The 19,984-nt window shown below is 40.1% G+C and overlaps 1 protein-coding gene across 3 annotated transcripts in view; it reads left to right on the top strand.

Moving 5' to 3' along the window:
* fam189a1 (family with sequence similarity 189 member A1) overlaps window positions 1-19,984 on the top strand; it is a 108,025-nt gene that overhangs the window by 39,891 nt on the left and 48,150 nt on the right. For 2 of the 3 annotated variants that reach the window (XM_013269668.3, XM_013269669.3), the window contains exon 2: window positions 8,130-8,186. The exons of the other annotated variant lie outside the window; for it this stretch is intronic. In XM_013269668.3, coding sequence (XP_013125122.1) covers window positions 8,130-8,186 — 57 coding nt within the window. The remainder of the gene's footprint in view (window positions 1-8,129; window positions 8,187-19,984) is intronic. 3 annotated transcript variants of the gene reach the window in all.

Genomic DNA, 19,984 nt, shown 5'->3' with positions numbered 1-19,984 from the left:
TACCAAATCACATGGGGAAAAGTAATCCATTTATTTTTCTCCACTTATGCGGGGTCAGGTCATGGGGGCAGAAACCTAAACAGAGCCAGCTGAGAGATCTAATCTAATGTCCCAGTCGGACATGCCCGGAACAACGGGATGCGCCGTAGGTGTTGTTTATTGGCTAAAGATGGGTCATTTTAACCCCTTGCTAGAATTATGCTGTAATTTAACTTTTGTAAATTAGATTTTGTTATTTATCCATCCATCCATCCATCCATCCATCTTCTTCAGCTTATCCAATTCAGGGTCACACTGGTGGCTGGAGCCCATCCTAGCCACCACTGGATGAGAGACTGGTTGCATGTTGGAGAAACTGCAAGTCCTTACTATTGTCATAAAAAGTAAAATGATAGCATGCTTTTGCTGTTGTAGGTTAAAAACCAGATTATTTGAACCCATTACCAGGTGGTCACCACGCAACATGATGATATGATATCTGAGATAGATAAAAACCTTCAGGGTTGCTCAACCTCTGATGATCAAGGAGGATTTAATGGACAAAGAAACAAACAGACATAGATTTTTGTACACTAACCAAACTTTTCCAAAATGTGGTATTATTAAAAGTCTAATGTCTTCTAAACATTCATTCTTCACAATATATTGTAAAGCTTAACACATTGAAAAAAACTGTTTATAAGTCCATGCACTTCTCTATTGCATTGTAATTGTTAAATACTGTTTTAATGCCAAGCATCTGTATGTAAAAACAACCTTTTACAAGGTTTATCTGTTTGCGATCCTCTGTGTTTCATACTAAATTGAAAATAAAAGTGCAGAATAATAGAAACATGAAGTTAGCAGTAACAATGTATACTGCCAGAACAGTTTCTGCAAACCAAATGGAAGAATTACCAATTAGTCGCTTTTCCCTAGGTTCATTTTTTCTCTTATCAGTGAGTTGTCTGTTGTGTTTTCTCTAATTATCATCAAGGTCAGGTTACAGACTGTGCAGAGTAGAGAAAGCCTGCTATCTTATTTTTTTTTAACTCCTGTAACTCCTCCTGGGGTGCTCCCAGAACAGCTGGAAGATGCAAGTCCTCCACTGTGTTCTGAAACTGCCCCGCAGGTCTCCCCACAGTTAGTTATGGCCAGCCTGTTCAAGAAGTGACAACCAAGCAGCCGAACCTGTTTTTAAACTGTATTCTGTAGTCGTCCAAACAAAGTGTTTCTCAAAACTTAACAAAATCTTCACATGTGGGACAAAAATAACGGCGAAATAACTGAGAACAAAAGACGGTGTGTTTTATTTTTGACTGAAGCACTATTTTTAGCCTCCGTCACCAATGTCAGAGAATGAGATTTTCTTTTAGGTTTGTATGCGGGCTTTGTGCACTGCGCTGCGTTGTGTGCATGGCTGGAATTTGCTGCAGCAGCTACACACTGATTGCTCGCTGGGCTTCTCCCATCTGAGGATCCAGCTGGGCTAACGTGTCTTTTGTCTGTGAGAAAGCTGTTTGAGTTCAACCTTTTCACACTGACTTTGCAAGAAGGTGCTAATCTCTGAAAGGGAATTTTAAGTTATATTTTGCAATGTTTTCTTTGTTGTTGGCCTCAAATGACACGTCCCCCGTTGCAAGTCACTCTGTGTTTCTTGTGACTGCGGGTGTGTGTGTGTGTGTGAGCGCATGTGCGAAGGTATTAGTCGTCTCCGTCGGAGTATATCAGAGTGAAACATTCTTTCATGGCTGTGACACTGGCTCCTCTCATGCAGCCTTGTGACAAGTCAAAGACTTACTTTTATCTCTCCGTTCCATTTGTCAGTATTCGGTGTGTGCGTCTGTCTGTGTGTCCTTGTTACAAGAGCATGTGGGTGTGTTGTGTGCACATGTCAAAATGCACACATAGGAAACCAGTAGAGTTTCACGAGTGTTGAAAAGTTGAACTATTAAGAATTAATTAAGGTTTTATGCTCACTTTATCGTATCACCTGTCATTTAAAAAGTTGTTTCCTGCCGGCTGTGTGTCGCTTAAGCTGATATGCTTAATGATCTGAACATCCTGCTCAAAGATTAGACGTCTTTAAATGTGATCCAGCTCCCAATTAAGACCCTGGTTGTTGTTCCTGAACAAATTACACGGTGTTACCTTTTTTTTTTTTTTTCTGGAGGCTCTGGCTCTGATTTCTATGAGTAAAATTAATTATCGTTTATATTCCTTAAGTTATTTCTAGTCTGTTTCTCATGATTTGGTGATTTAAAACTTAAAAATAAGCTATCATACAAGTCCAACAATAGTACTAGAGAGCATTCACCTCAGATCCCAGTTGTTTACGGTGTACTAATTTAATTTAAATACCCCTTATTAACAGTTTCAAGCATCATTTAACCTTAAAGAATCCGCTGCACCAACACATCTCACCGCTGTTATACTAAAAGCTGCTCTGCGGTCCAACCTCAAACCAATTTACTGAAATGACTCTACCTTATCAAGAGTCGGCGCGTCTTTAAAACTACTTTAGAGACTTCTGTTTTTAGAAAATAATGTTTTTACTGAGTCATTTGATTGGTCAGTGTTTTGGCCAACGGTTCATGAATTTTAGATAGAATACCTTCCGGGAAAGAGTCAGTATTTTTTCAGCATGTTAGTGGGTGTGTGGTGCCCAGGTTTCAGTGACTAATGCTGCTAAGTATTGAATGTTAATCTTGTTCTGGACGCAGCCAAGAGGAAAAGCCTCAAGTGACTGACAGCCAGCAAAGCTATCACATGGTTCCTGCTCGCACATCATTTCACTTCTCAAACAGGCGCACAGGTATACACATTGTCCTCCACACATGTCTACACGGGGGAACCCGGGAACGCGTGGAGAGAGGAGAGAAAAAAAGAGCCACGTTCCAGGTACATTCTCTGCTCCCGCGGTGGTGACCATACAGCCATGAGTGTTTGCGCTGTATGCTTGATTGCACACTTGATATCTGCGGTGAAAAGCGTGCTTGAATGCCAAATCTTTTTCTTTACTCCTGATGTCATACCAGTGCAGAAGTGAAGCAGGTCAAGCACATCAGTGTGATAAGAATCACAAACAGAAAGACAACATTTGGAGCCCAGTGCTAAATTCCTAAAGGTAACAGAGTGAAATCGTGTTGCATAATTATGGAAATCTGGGAGAGCTGGATAAGTAAGAAGAAACCGCTGGGTGACAGGAGCTCAGTTCAAGCTTGATTGTGCATTGTGCAGTGCATTTGCTCTCTGCAAATGGAGCATCACCAAGCAGAGAGAGAGAGGGAGAGTCTGTAACGGTGACACAACGTCTCTGGACTCCTTGTCGCAGTGCCTGGCACCAGTGTAAAGAAGGTGAATATACCTGCAGTAACACAAGCCCCTGTCTCCTGGTGCAGTTTATACCAGCAATGAGCAGAGGAGACAGAGCAGAGGCATTATTAGTCCAGAAAGTGCACACACAGTCAGTTTGATGTCCACTGACTGTGGCTGCAGCTTTTTAAAATTTATTTATTTTTTACAGTTTCTGGCTTTGTTCAAATACATTTCCAAAACACTTCCTTCCCTGCTTTAATTAACTGTGTACACTTCATTTTCAGTCTGTATTTTCCAAATGGTGTGTAGTAGAAAAACTAGCAGTGTTGATACTTAACAGATGGAAAGTGATGAGACAAAAAAGAGCAGAGAGCATGCAGTCAGATCGAGAGTAATAAAAACCGAATAATAATAGCTTGTAAAGACAGAGGGATGATAAAAGAGTCAGGAGACGCTGGCATGATCGCTAGAGTGGCTGCAGATTGTCTCTTGTCAGCCACAGCGTTGGACTCTGAAGAAAATAATTGTGCCCAGTGGACATGGCAGGTCACAGACTTGGAGATGTCCGAGCTTTACTGCAAGCTTGATCCACTTGAACACTGTATACAAAAGAAGGACATAGCACCATGATGTCTCCCATTGGGGTCTACTGTTTTAAAACCTCAAGTTGGAGATTTCGGTCGGTCCGTCTTGGCTTTTGGAAAACAGCCATCAAACAAACAAGGGGTCGATCTGACTGAGAGACGGACACCGTGCATGCTGCAGAGGGGGTCGGTCCTAAATCACACCCTGCTTTATCATGTATGTACTGTAAATGTGACCATAACTTATAAAATGAACTTCATGATGCTTTAAATAAGTGCTCATTATGCTGATGTATTAAATCGAGTTAGAAGTAGCATAAAAAGACAAAACTGAGTATAAAAGCAGATTGTGGCTCCCTTCTTAGCTTCTAATATAAAAGCCTCACCATCTAAATTTGTGAATTTAAAACCATTATTTGTATTTAATCTTTCCAAAACTGTGAACTTACTGCATAAGCAACACAAGTCCAATATGATAGAAAGTCTAATGTAGCTGACATGCTGTGTATTGTTGTCCAAAGGCTATTCTTAAAGATGCAAAGACTGCAATATTACATAAAAGTTCTAGATACCTGAGTTCTTTGCCGTGGGTTTGATGCATTCATTATGGGTTTAGATTTCTTTCTTTCTGTCTGTCTTTTTTGGAATTTGTTTATAGCCACAAGATATAAATAAGAAAAAACCCAAATAAAAAAAAAAAAGACACCTGTGTCCGTGTCTGTCTGTGTGAGTGTGCGCTCAAATGAAATATTGACATCCCGTTCGCCGGGTCCTGTGGGTATCAAGGTGAGCGCAGAAGTAGAAGATTGACTAGAAAGTGGAACAAGATGGAGAGGGGAAGAGAAATGAGAAGTCTGGATGGAGCTTAGTGAAAGCGAGTGTGTAAGTGCAGAAATATAGTGCGACTGTGTGGGCGCTGAGCAGCAGCAGCAGCAAGAAATACAGCGATGGAGTGTGATACAGGGAGAAATTGGATAGGGGAAGGTGGCAAAACTTAGAGAAAGAGACGGTGGATATCGAGAGAGTGGACAGAGGGAAGGAGCGCGGCATGAACGGGGGGGAAAAAAGGAAGAGCATGGTGGTGTTAAATGGAGGGTGAAGATGGGTGAGAGGCAGAGAGGGAGACCGTGGACAAATACAGAGCCGAAGGCTATCAGTACCCTTTGTTCACACGAATATTTCGATGATGCGCAAATTCACACCTACAGTTACACGCACTGTAAAAAAATTTTAAGCCCACACCTAGAGAGAAGTGTGAAAAAAACATTCAGCGTGTGTTTGTGTGTGTTTTAAGTCTTTTTGGTTTAATCAGACAGCTCATTTAAAAAGGCAGGATTACTTGGATTTAAATCCAAAAGGCACATCAATAGCAGATGGGAACAGAGGAAAAAACAGACATCACAAACACAATTGTTTCATTTCAGCAGAGGCTTCGGGGTAACTGGTTCCAGGTAGATGGAGCTCGAAATCTGAAAGAAAATCAGTGCTAATAGAGAAACCTGAAGCTCCTGGGAGACACTTTGATGAAGTCATGGCAGCAGCGCAACATGCTGCATTTTTAGCATTACCTGCAAAGAAAGGAAACCATCCGAGGATGAACTTAGCCGTGCTAGGGTTAGGAACACGGTGGTTCGATGGTCACGGGGAAAAGAAAGCGATGTTTGTGGTCCATTTTTCCTCGGAAGGGCTGCCTGGTTTTTTTCTGCATTTTTATTCATCGCCTCTGCCCTGATGTGTGCATTGCACGAGAGCCCGACTCCTTTGATGTTCCTCCTTTGATTCATGCTGTCAGTGTAAATCTAAACAATACTTTAAACACACCTTTCTGGAATTCAGTAAGATGGAAATTCACTTTGAAAACCTTTTTTTTTTTTTAACAAACCCCAAATTGAAACTGGATCAAACAGCGCACATCGCTATGGATTATGGCGATATGCTGAATCTTCATACTGCTGTATTTACCCTTAAACCAGTAGACACCATCTGCAAAACGCTGCATACTCTCTACCAGTGTGCAGGTTTACATGTGGTTGTCTCACTGCTCATTTATTTTATGCATACAGCACTTTTTTCTGTCACACACACACACAGACACACACACACGCACACTGATGGATGCAAATGCACTTTGACATGAAGAGAGTAGGAGCCAAGAATCTAATCATCATCCATCACAAGCAGAGGCTCTGCTTAACTTATAAGAGACCCCTCTGTAGCTGTGCTGATTTGAACAGTGTAACTTCTGTAACATATAGATTAATAAGGTCATCGTTAAAGGTTTTGTGCTTCTGTGTTGGAGTCATTGCTCCAAAAACAGCAATGCATCACTCATGACTAATAATTCTTTTAAAAATAAAGCATTATGTCACATTTCTACTCTATAGAAGCTAGTTTGTTACATTAATCGTCACATTACTTTTATGTCACAGCATGGCCTGAGACGCATTTTTGCATGATTACCAGTCAACAGCAAATCTTAAACTGGTTTAAACTGTTGTTGCCATTGCTTCAGTGTTGTTTCGGCCTTTTTCAGTGTCTTATCAGCACAGGAGCTCAGATAGTCTCAGATTATACAGAGCGAGATGCTGCAACAGTTTGAAAGGATGAGACTTTCTAGAGAAATCCTTAGAAAAAATAAAAGAAACCTCAAGGATTTCTTTGTTTCCTGTTCTCATTACTTCTACTCCTGTACCAGCGCTGGTGCAGAGGTTTGTTTTCTGAGCACCAGTATAAACAGTGATGGGGGTGTGGTGACATCACAGTTGCCGTGCAACAGAACAAATGCAGTGACCATGAACCAGACATTATATGGCAGTCACACTGACAGAAATGCATTTCTCAATAAAAACACATACAAGTTCTTTTAGTTTTGTTCACAAAACCAAAGCTGCAAAGTGTCCACTGTAGAAACAGATACAGGTAGAACAGAGCTTCAGTGCTACCAGCCTGATGTCTCATCACTGATTGTTCTAAAGCATCAAGCTTCACCCGCATGTGGTTGGGGTTGGCATTCACTTAGCTTCAACATTATTCTGAGTTCACCACCACTAGTTTTGTCTCCCATGCTGTCCCAGATCAGATATTGTGTAAGCAACAGTGAATAGAGTTTTCTGTCCTAGATGCAGTGTGCACTTTACATCACATTCTTGCCCTTTTGTGCAAAAATAAATAATAATCTGCGTCTCAGGGTCTCAGTCATCCAGGTCATTGTAGTCTTGACAGCTTGAAAAGAAGGAGACTGAAGTTTTGTAGCTTTTTGAAGACATTTCACCTCTTCAGAGGCTTCTTTTGTTCTAAAACAACAATGTTCGGCGCAGTGCAGCGAGGAGTGCTCTGACCTCTACGTAGGAGAAACCAAACAGCCAATCCACAAATGTATGGCTCAACATAGAAGAGCCGGCTCGACGGGACAAGACTCAGCTGCACAGGATGCCGGGTTTACTAAGCTTTGTTGGAAGTGTTGCCAGCCTGATGTTGTAAAATAATCTAAAAGCTGCGGCTAATGTTACAGCTCACATGCTCAATAGTGGGGATAATGACATTCAGGACCACCTCCAATAAACAGCTTTCCTTATCAACAGGGAATTGTCTCCAGGCCTGTCTAGACTTTAGACTGCACAGGTGTACCACAAAAACTGGACATAGACTGTATCTGCAGATCAGAGGTGCAAAACATCCTGAACTCACTTAAAAATTTCACTTAATAAAGCTAGATGTTGCTTTTCTTTGTGGGTTTTTGCATGATGACTTTTTGAATTTTCCCTCTTGTTCTCGTTCTTGTTCACCGGCCAAAAATAGGCTCAAATACATTTTCGTAAAACAAAACATCCGTCAAAGTTTTATTGAAGTTATAGTGAAAGCAAACAACCTTTTCAGCTTATTTCAACCGCTGACAGCAGCTCAATCAAATGAACAGTAAGAGCGCAGTTTCCTGTGTGGAGAACTGAGTGAGTCACGCTTGAAGCCAGAAACAAATTAGAATAGCTTTTGAAATTCAGATTTTTCAAAGTGTGGCATCACATTTGTGCACAGAAAAGCTCATTATGTTTCAAAACACTAAAACACGCAGAGAGTTAATGTCTGTTATTGTGCCTGAGCTTTGTTGGAAGCTGTTGTAAAATAATCTAAACAGTGTGACCACATTTATTACTGTCCCCATCATCTCCATCAGTGGTTCTTATATGTGCTTTGATTTCATATACGTCTGAGTATCCACTCTTAGAGTATCTGTATTTTTTTCTCCTCTAGGTTCTGCTCTCTGGTCTCATTGGAGTGGTGTCATGGAAGAGGCCGCTCTCTCTTGTGGTGAGTGTCCTCTGAACGCCCACACTGAGCCGCTAACCTGACAACTCTGAACAAAGAAATAGTTTCTTAGGGGGAGTCTTTTATTGTGATAATGGTTACAGAATGTCCTCCCCTGTCAGGATCAACACATGTAGAAAAGTAAACACATCACAACCTTGTCAGAGAATTACACTTTTTTGTAAGTGAACCAGACTTATTTTGAATTCATGAAAAGTAGTGCTGAGTTTCAGAAAGTTGTAAACACTCAAGTTTACAATGGTTGAGTATACTTTGAAAAGTATGATATGCATAAAATAATATATAAACAGTTGAATACAATCATAAAAATGAAATAAAGTATAAATAAAAAAGCTTTTTAGTTTCATATAACAATACTTTTTGGCACTTTTGTTCTTAAAAAACGTCGGCAAGTGGGTTTTGAATATATTCGTGCACCCAAATGCAGAATGTGGGAGACAGGAAATACAGGAATCCAAGGAGGAAAAAGACGTGAACCAAGAAACAGCTGAAAACAACCAAGCAATCAGTGATGGCAGGGACAGGAAGAAAAGGTACACGGCATGGAGGAAAATGGAGCCTTTCAAGCTAAAATCAGAATCTAACCAAAGAAAGCAGGCAGACAAAAAGATAGACTGAACATGAGACATGGAAAGATGGAGAGATGAGAAAACTGTGAATGACAGACACAAACAAAGACAAACAGAAAATTAAATTCCAACCAAACCCCCACACAGAACCCCAAACCAAAGATAACCCAAAACACAAGACTTTAATAATAAGCTACTTAACTTATAATAAGCTAATAAGGCAAACGTACCCCAAAACACAAACAATGTTGCTCAAACACAAATGAGTCCTCAAAACTAAAAAGAATCATAAACTCTCAAAAAACTCAAAAACCATGAAATATTCACTTTGATGCTGTAAAGGGCAGCTTTGAAACAAAATGATTCCTCCAAACGTTGTAGTGCAAATTGTTCTGTGGTCAGAAAAAATACCTGCTAGCTTTGTAACACACTGTCTTTCCCTCACCGGGCTCTGTGTGGCTGAGCGTGGAGGATCTCTGGTCCAGGACAGAAGCAGAAACCAGAAATGACTACAAAACAAATCTCATCTTATAAAACCAAACCTTCCAAACCGCAGACACGGCTCCTCTGCTGTTATTTTGGAGAGCTGCTTTTTTTATCCTCCTGTTGCTTTTCCCAGCTACTAACACATTCGTGTTGTAAATTGTCCCCGTTTCACTATTTATCTATTTTACTGTGACGACTACATATAACTGAATGTTTGCATCCTAAAGCTGGAGCGAGTGTTTTGTCTGTTTACTGCTATTGCAACGTTAGAAAAATTGACATTATGCATTGAAGATCCTTGTTTTTCTTTAAAGAAAAAGATTAGTTAATATTTGATTCATGAGTAATGAAATTATAAATCATAATTATCTTTAATGGAACATGTACATAGGAATACAGCAATAATCAGGTTTGTATTCCAGCGGCACAAATGCAAGTGTGTCTCGTTAAAACTGTGACTGATCACATTTGCACAGATGGAAACTGTTGCTGATTTTTTTAAAAAGCAAAACATTTGTAAGTTCAATGTCTGGAGCACCAACCTCTGTGGCTCAGATAATAATCTGAAAATGGGGAAAAAAGGTGTTTTTATTTTTCCTTTTTTCCAAAAGGCAGCTCCATGCTGGAAAACTCCAAAGAAATAAGAATTCATACAAGTTTGTGTTACCCTTTACAGAAAAGCACTCTGGCCTAAACCAGAATAGAAGGATAGGTGGGAGGCCGTGGTGCACAGCTGAGAAACAGGACAAAGTACACACAGAGTCTGTGATGTGTGTTTTGAGAAACACACACATCACAGGTCCTAAATGGTACCTGCAAAACACCGGTCTCAGTGCCAACCTTCTAGGCAGAGTTGCAGCGGAGAAAAAAAAAGCCACTGAAAGGAAAAGATTGAGATGGTTAAAAGTACACAGATACTGAAGGACTGGTGGGTATAGGTTTGATGTTTGGGTGACTAATAACAACTTTTGTGAGAAGTACAGCCAGTTAAAGGTGCTGCAGGAGTGCTTGACACCATCTATCAAGCATGATTGAGAAATGTCTTGATTTAGGAGGCTTTGGTAGTGGCAAAGAAAGAATAATTTGGGGTGTCGTGCCATACCTTCTGCACGCTGCTGAGACTGGAGGCATAACAAAACTGGAAACTTTGCAAGAAATATGAGAGGAAGCACTCTGCTGGAATTCTGTCTGTAACGGAGTGGCTAGAAATAAATTTCAACCCTACTGAGATGTTGTTGTGAACAGTTTGCGTGTATGAATTTCTCCAGATTACCCCAGCAACTGAAAAACTGAAGGTCTGCAAGGCTGTGTTAGCAGCAAAGGGTGGATTCTTTAATTGTTTTAAATAAAAATCTCATCCATGTTTATATTGCAAACAATTTGCAAACCGCTGTTTATCAGCTAATAAAACATCCTCACATATTTAGCGTTATCGCTGAAGGCGCCAAAAAGATGCTTAACGCTGTCATCTCAACCTGTTAGTACATTGTGACAGAGCCGGTGACTCCACACCTTCTTGCTGGTAGCGCTTTGTGGCTTTGCAGCAGCTGTAGAAACTGGGGCTGTCGGAGAACACAGTTTCAACTTTAGCGCATGTGCGCACGGTTGTGTCGAACAACCCCGTGCGTTGCGTTTTCACAGCCGCTGACCTGAAAACATCACGACCAAAGTCAGTTAGAAGTCTTAGCTCTTTTCACTTTCCCTGTCAAAGCCTGTGCAGATAAAAAATAAAGATAAAATAAAATTAAAAATAAATGCTCTACTGTGTGACTCAATCCAAACCTTTGTCTTTCTGAACTCAGACGACGGCATCAGAGGAGCGGTGCACGAATTTATCTCAGTGCCACGAGTGGAGTTTCACACTTAAGAAGCAGATAAATGTAAAACTCATTCTGTTGTTTTTGAAAATGAATGAAATTGTAAATTTCTACAATGAAAATAAATGCCACCTTTTTTGTTGTTGGTCGCACCCCTGACAAAGACAGGAGGGAAATAATTAGATGTCAAATCTTTTCAAATGCTCAAATCAAATCCAAATAATAGTCTTTTCTGACTCATCATTCAGACACTGTATTATTCATCATCGCCAACAATCACTCCAAACTCCTCTCAGAAGGTGTCACTTCTGTTTCCACACTGCAGACACCCAAACGCTCCTCTTAGCTAAGTTAAGAGAAATGTTCTAAATGGAGTCGCATTTTAAAACTGTAAGTGGTTATTCTTAGGATTGTGAGTGGTATTTTTAAATGTAGCTAAATAACTCTGTATTTTTAAAGATGCACACAGATCCTGCAGTATTGCCTTACCTCTGAATTTTAAGTTTCCTTTGAAGACTTTAGAAACTATTAGATGACTGTCGCGTTCTTGCTGTAGGCCTCATTCCCCGTTACCTGTACGCGTGATACAGTGCATAGCAAAAATCCTTCTTTCCTCTCCTTTAAGACATGCAGGTTTATTTATGATTGACGACTTTCTGTCCTTTAAAGTCGAGATCAGGTTTGGGGTACGGCTCATTCTAGAAGCCCTGTCCAATTCTATTTCATACTCCCTTAATGCCATAAATAATCTCATCTCATTTCTGCAGCTTTACCCAGATCACCTGCACCCCTCATCCTCCGCATACTTGTCTCTCACCCTTTGGTTTTATCACCTTGCTTCCCCGCTGCTTATATCAGCATCCTCTCTTCACATTTCCCTCCCCTCCATCTTCCATCACTGAGGTGTTCATAGAAATCAGTCACACTTTGTGCTCTGTAAAAGAGTTAAATCCTCTTATGTCTGTTTTCTTAAAAAGCGTGGCCAATTTACTGGAATAATCTGTGCATGCTAGTGTACAGGGGTGTCAGTTCATGGTCGCTGCTTTCTGTCTTGAGGGAGGTGGTCCAGTAATTTCTTGTTTTTAAGACTGTTACTGTAGCATCCAATGTTCAGTTCTGACAGGCGAGCTTTTCCGTTTCTGGCCTGGACCCAGTGATGACTGGCAGGTGACTAATACACCGGCTGGACAAGCTCAGGCCTGGCAACAATGCACCATCCCATCTGCCAACTGTGGGTGGTCATGCTCTGCATCGTGATTCGTAATGACTGGACGTTCTCCAGACTGTTTAGGCATATCTGTTAAATGCTTGGGTTTCTAAGCTGACTTCTGCCAGATTGGTCTCTGAACACAAGGTCCAGGGGACAATTAAATGACCTGGGAAGTTTTGGATTTTGCTTTGCGAAACAATTCAGAAAACAGAAGATTCATCTGGACCAAAGGAGAAAGTATTTGGAGAAAATATATCTGCAAAATGATTATCTTTTAGTGTTGAACAGTTGATTGGGCAAAAGAAGATGCGTTAGAGATTATAGTATATAAAACACACCTCAAAATCATTTGGTTTTCATGGTCTCTCCTACCATCGACTGACCCTGCAAGTGCTAACCCCAACTCCTGTTTGTCTACACAGACACAAGATAAAACTTCTTTATGTTTCAGTGTTAGTTGATTCTACTTTAAGCTAGTGTAAATGAGTGAAACACTCAGGGCCAAGCATGAACACTAAATCCTTTAAATTCTGTATTTGTGTCCAGGACTGGGGACCATCTTAACTCCATTAACACAATGTTTTCTAGTTCCAATTACAGCGTATGTACTTTCTCATCACAAAGGCAAGCCCTGCCAATAATGGAAATTAGCTTTTAAAAATTAAAGCAAAGTAATGAGAAATGAAGTGGCATTAAAATCACAGCTATTTGGATTCCAACAGAGAAAATGTAGAAGTATACTTGGTGGCAGTTTCCTCCAACTTGCTACTAAGTATCCACCACATAGTGAGGTGTAGTGAGAGAATGAAGAGGCTGAAACAAGATTACAAGAAATTTAAGGAGTGCAGTGATGTGATGGTATTGCATTACCAAACATGGGCTGGGTATTACTTTATTTAGGGGCGTAAGTGCAAACAGACCAAAGGCTACAAGTGTACAATCACTTTATTACATAGACCTGTTCAACCACTCCTTAACACAAATATCTAATCAGCTACACACAAGCATCTCAATGCATTTAGGCATTCGGATATGATCAAGAAGACCTGCTGAAGTGAGTATTTTCCTTTACAATCACCAAAATTGAACAATGGAAGACTGGAAAACATCGCCAGGTCAGATGAGTCTTGATTTTTGGTGGGACATTTGGATCTGAGGTCATAATTTGGAGTAAAAGTAATGAAAGGATGGAAAGGATCCATCCTGCCTTGTATCAGTGGTTGAGGCTGGTGATGGTGGCTTAATGGTGTGGGTGATATTTTTACACTTTGGGCCCTTTAATACCAGCTGAGTGTCATTTAAATGCTTCAGCCTACCTGAGAATTGTCCATATCCATCAATTTATGAGCACGGTGGCACCGTGTGCCCATCTTCTGATCGCAACTTCCAGCACCGTGTCACAAAGCTCAGTCATCTGAAAAAGAGTTCACTGTACTCAAATGGCCTCCACAGTCACCAGATCTCAGTCTAATAGAGCACCTTTGCTGTATCGCGGAACAGGAGATCCATATCATGGATGTGTAGCTGACAAATCTGCAGCAACTGTGCAACACTATCATCTCAATATAGACCAAAAGCAGCGTTTCCAGCACCTTGCTGACTCTATACTACAAATAAATAAGGCAGTTCTACTATTAGCAAGAATGATTTCTATCTCCTCACGTTATTTTTTGATAAAATTGTCATGTGTTAGTTAACAGCTTTTTAGCTGTTAAAAAGCTCTTTGTATTTATCGCAGATATAATAAGTACTAAAAAAAGCCACGTATGAGACAAAAAACATGAAAGAGACGGAGAAAGAAAAGCTTGTGTGTTCTCTTCAGCTCTGACACGTTGCAGTAAAGTCAGCGTGTGACACTGAGTGCAATGCTTGGGTGGTTGGAGATGGGACGTTTGTATGTCAGAATGGAAAAACAGGTGCACTATTGTGGAGACGTGAAATGTGTTGAATGAAAAATTCTTCCTAGCCTTAGCCTCTCATCTAAATGCCACGCAAAAGATTTATTCAAATAATGCGCTCAGCCGAATGAGAAACATACAGCGTCCACGTTTGAGGGAAATCCTCCTCGTCCACCTTATCTAAAACAAGCAATAAACATTTTCTATCGACTTTTCTCGCTCACTCCAGCCTATTGCATTAAAGCCATGGCAGATTTACTCCACATCACTCAGAGCAAGGAGACAGACAAGACTACCTGCAGTCTTCTGCTTTTTGTGACTGTGATGGATTATGTGTTTAGAGAGAGAGGCGGAAAGACTGACTTAGAGGGCAGCAAGTCCTTGTTTGCCCCGTCAGAAAACAACAGTGTGATAGTCTGCGCCAAAGAGTCTTTGTCTCAAAATGTCTCAACTTTTATAGCTATTGTCGCTTTGTTGAGAGTTTGTTTTTAGTGTAAATGCATACAGTACCCACAGCACATGAATTTTTAATACATAGTTACTTTTTTATCAGTGAGCTTCCTGCCCACTAAGCACTTCATCATATTTAATCACACTGCTGTTTTATGTAATAATCTGCTCTTGGCTAAGCAAGAAGGTTAGTGTCGCTCTGAAGTTAGTGCTACGAGGGATTTACTTTCAGACTCTCTCACAGACACCAGTGACTCCCTGGCAACCTTCATTTGCTAGGAAAAAGTGTGTATTCTCTAACTGGTTGGTGAGTGGTTGCTGGAGGTTGCTGACAGCGCCCAGGGAGTCTCCTTGTGATTGCTTTGGTCATGAGCATCTGCAGTCGACCGCAGACCTTTTCTTATATACATCTTTTCTATTCTACACGAGCACATAAGGCAGTTTATACAACATGCCTCATTCACCCATTCATGGTCACATGAATACATTGAAGAGCAGTTTGGGTTCCAGTATCTTGCCCAAGGATACTTAGGCATGTAGACTGTTTGGGTCAGACATTTCTCAGGGCCACTACCACTCTGCAGGCAGTTGCCACGGGATTAGGGACCACTATATAAACCTGCGTGACTGCTTAAATATAAATGCAAAAAAATGCATGCATTACAAAGAAGCTACTTTCAGCTGCTCGCTTGACTCAAGGGATCACCACAGCAGGCAGCTCCACATGTTTGATTTGGAAATTTTACACTAGATTAAATGGCTCACAAAGTAAATGTGTAAAAAAAAAAAACTGCTGCACTATACACTAAACTAATTGTGTTAAAATTAAAATAACAACATAAGAAAATGGAAAGATATTGTTTTAAGACAAAAAAGCTAGGGGTTACTTGTTTTTTTGTTTTTTTTAATTCACAAAATCTTTGTTCATTCAAATGGAGCAATATCCAAAATTAAATCCTTACACATACTCAGGAGTTTATTTGGTAATAAGAAGTACTGTAAAATGAGAGTGTATGCAGTTTTGCATATATGAAAAGCCACGTGTAGCTCAGTGGGACTGTAATTATGCAGCAATGAACTGCCAGTAACAATGTTGAAGCCACGATAAAGCACACAAATGTAAAAAAATAAATTCTCAGGAAGTAAATCTGCTGCTTTTTAAAAAAAAATATGGTTAACTTTCTTCAAAAGTAAATACTAAATACATTCCCCAAAATGTGGATCTAAAGGCATAGATCTAGTCTGGTATAGCACCTGCAGACAGACTTTAGTTCATCTTGTTCATTCATAAAAATGAAGAAGTATTTACACTGTAGTGACTCTTCTGATCTGAACTGTAGCATGAAAGGGTTTAAATAATAGAGAGGCCCAGCAGTCTTGTGGTGAAACGGTCACTGCACTTGTGAGGTGTCAGGGGCTAACACAGTCTTACATGTGCAGCTACTTTATGTTCATGTTTCCATAAGAATTGAAGGGCAAGTCGCCCTCCAGTGAGAGCACACAGGGTTGGAGTAGGGATGTAGTGTGGTAGTAGTGTGTCTGAGTGCTTCACCGTGTCACGGACTTTGGCTGCGTGTACCGCAACTATCTGACTCTTGACCTTTTTTGTGAAGTGGATACTGTTTTTGCTCTGTTGCCAACAGAAATATATCCCTACTCATGGAACACAGAGCAATGAATGATTAAAGATGCCACTCCTTCTGCCTTTACTGCAACTGTGAACATTTTTTGCATGAATTTGTTTTTAGCTGAATTTTAGCCAAGCTAGCAGTTTAGCTGTCCTTCACTTTGGCCCCAACTGTAATATCTCAGCAACTTCTGTTTGGTTTGCCATAAAATTTGGCACAGACATCCGCTGTGCCCGGAGGATGGAATGCACTGACTCTGATGACTTTTCTCTCTGTGCACTGTCATTGTGACCACGTTAGCATGCTGACGCTTGCATTTCGCTTAAAGCCTTCCTTTGACAGCCACGCAAAACTCTTTTTTTCCTTCTTCTTTCATGCAGTATTTTAGAGCTAACAAGCAAATGTTTGCTAAATAAATAACTCTGTAGTTTGATTGCGTTTAATCAATAGCCACTCTTTAATAAAGTGGCTAAAAGTAAAATTCTCCGCATCTTTCCGATGATTAGTCAACCTTGTTTTGGTATAAAAGCAGCACAGTAATCATACCGATTTCTTATTCTCAGTATTTCCTAAATCAGCTTACTGTAATTTTGCAATATTACATGCTATGTAAATGTATTAGTGGGTTGCATTAGAGCAACGCACCACCTGGTTAGAGTTTGTGAAACAAACAGGGATAAATTCTTCCGGGTTTTCATTTGAATTGAGTTACTGTCAGAACCGTTCATGGCTACCTTCCATCGTGATGCATAAATCACCCTCGTCAAAGGTTTATCCCGACACCTCTAAGTGCCTGACCTATACTGTATGCCCAGAGAATTTTAAAGCTGCATTACTGCTGAGAAAATCTTTTTTTTTCTCTGCTGGCCTCGTTTTTTTCATTGTTTTTAATGGAAGCGAGAAGCCGTTGTACATTCCCGAGAGTGCTTAACGCTAAGCAGGTTTTCAGCTCTCATAACACTGTTGGACTCCTTGAGAATACTTCAATTATGACAAAGAATAGCCTCGACGAGCACTTATGGAACTGAGAACTGCTATTGTGGCTAAACAGAGGTGTCCGCGAGGGCAAACGTTTCATCCGCACAAAGATAGTCACCTCAGTTTGTGGCGTGGTGAGACTCTCCGATGCATCCATTAACCTTTACGTTGACAGTCTGCAGCTATAGCTTTATTTCCCGGCCTCATCCAAGGGAAGTGATAATAATCCCTCTGCTGCCTGCTTTTACAGACTTCTGACAATAAAAAACAAGCATTCACATTTGATCTTTAAAGATTAGACCCAGCCATTATGTCCTTTCCCCACATTTTTTGCACCATTTAACAATGCAACTCCTAACAGGCTAGCGCTGTATCATGAGCACGCACATACTGTACTATACCGGGCAGTTTCATTGATATTCAGTTTTAGAAACTAAAAAGGAGTTTATGTTCTACAACTTGAATTCTGTTCTGTCTTTAGAAGCTCTACAGCCTTTAGGGAAAGAAAAAAAAAAGTAAATACCTTATTTTGTATTTCCCCTGCAGACCTTTATTTAAAACAGTGTGAGGTGGATTTGTTGAGGACTTCTCTATAGAGACAAATGACAGCAAATTCTCCCAAAACCACACACCCAAGTTATCTGGCATGCAAAGCAGTCTGGTGATGCTGCGTGAAAGATAAAGTCTGAAAACGGGAGAAGGTTTGAATTACTAACAACTGCTAAACCGTGTTATTTTCTGGAATTAAGTTCAGACCCAAACATCACTGTAGCTTTTGTCAACAGTTTGTAACCACTCGTAGTTTCCAAATAAACCCCACGGCAAACAATTCTTCTCCCAGTCTAAGGGTTTTGATTCAAGTCTGACACATCTTAATATAGTGCGTGAATATTTAAACAAAGAAGAAGCAAGAGAACTGGGCGAATAACTGATTAAGTGATCCTTGGAAAGCAACAAAATCATTTATAACAGCTTATTTATAACATAGCCGCATGTTTTAAATTCAAAACGTGAGCGCAGATCAGATTATGCAGTAGCACGTTCAGCCTGAAGAGTAGGGTTTTGCAGAAGTTTGCAGGATGAATGTCATTTTTCCTGAAAACGGTGGAAAACGTGCTGGTTTTCAGGTATGTCTTGTTGTTTGCTAAACAAGCAACCAATCAGCAGCAATATGTATATAAACAGGCAGAGCAGACAGTGAAACAGCTAGCATTTGAGCAAAACCTTCATGAATAAAGATTTTCCTACAGTTTGTCAGGGTAGAGTAAAAATAATACCAAATAAAATGACTGTGAATAAAACTGTAAAAGTTAGACATGCGTGTGAGCAGTTTCAGGATTTGATGTCCCTGCTTTCTGAACTTTAGTATAGCTTTATTTCACAAATGCATGCGTATACCCGCATATAGAAAGGCTGTATGTGTGTGTGATCTACAGCAACATTTCAGTGACATGTTAATGGCCTTCCTGGGGATGAATTTAGGAGTCCAAGGGAAATTTTCCAGCACTCTGCACTGTTGTTTTCTTGCAACACTTGCACACAGACCTCAAATATGGCCATGAGGGCAGCCGCTTCCCTTATATGAACACATATCAATGCGTTCCACATCTCCAAATATCTAGCTAACGATGCACACAAATCACTAAGAGAACATACACATCATAGCTGTAGACTTTCCATTACGATCACATAACTACAGCCGGGCCAGCAGGACATCGGTGAAAGGTTTTATGAGGTGCTCTCTGTGACAGGCTGTGACCCTGACAGCCCATAAATATTACTGCCTGTAGCAGATGAAAGGGGGAGGAAGAGAGACCGAGGGAGAGAAAGAAGCGACACAGTGACTGATTGTAATGGGGAAACAGACATCAGTGCAATGAAGATTTATAATAACCACAACAACATAACAGAATCAAAACTGCATAGTTTGTGAGTGCAGTTTCTTATCATCCATTTAATTAAACGATTAAAATGTTGTGCACAGGCTAAAACGGTGGGTTTGTCCGCTCAGTTTTGCCTTCCAGTTGTTGAGCTTTTTTTGTTTTTTCACACAGACCATAATGGACAAATTAATCCTCTCATTAAGAGTGAAATTAGCCCATTAGCAGCCTCTGTTCCTGGCTCTGTTGTAAGCAGGGATTGGTTTAGATGTGGGGTTTTTTCCTTTTGAGCCTTTATAAGCTATAAGTAGTCCAACTTAAAGCTTACAGATATGAACGAGACTCACAGGTATATGATGCCAGGCAGTAATTTAAAAATCCATCCTGCTGTAAGGCCAGCTTTAATTAAATCTTTACTTTGTCAATTGGCGATGAGAAACAAAAGCACAATAATGAGAAACTGCAAAGTTTGGTTTGTCTTTATTATAAATACTTCATGGCAGATATTTATATCTCTGCTGAGAGGTGATAATGTGACTGAACAGCTTCGCCATTGTGTGAAAATTAGTTTTTCTATTTTTGTCCACATGTAGATATGTGCAAAATTATCATTAATGTTACTAAGCCTTCTGCTCGACCATCTCAGGTTTGCATAAAAGATTACAATAGAAAATTTGAACATGTATTTAATGATTGTTGTGAAATTTTAGCTTCATTTTGCAAAACTTTTTCAAGATATATTTATTTTAAAGTTTCATTGCAATTATTGCATGTGTCCAAACTTTAGATCTACCATCTGGAAAGTATTTTGTTCTATTTGGATTTGACTGTTTATTAATTTTGGTCTTTATGGTGCAATTTGTT

This window comes from Oreochromis niloticus, linkage group LG1 (assembly GCF_001858045.2).
Source record: "Oreochromis niloticus isolate F11D_XX linkage group LG1, O_niloticus_UMD_NMBU, whole genome shotgun sequence".
Classification (NCBI taxonomy): Eukaryota; Metazoa; Chordata; class Actinopteri; order Cichliformes; family Cichlidae; genus Oreochromis; species Oreochromis niloticus.
The sequence above is the reverse complement of the archived record's forward strand: the minus strand, read 5'-3'. Positions and strand labels throughout refer to the sequence as shown.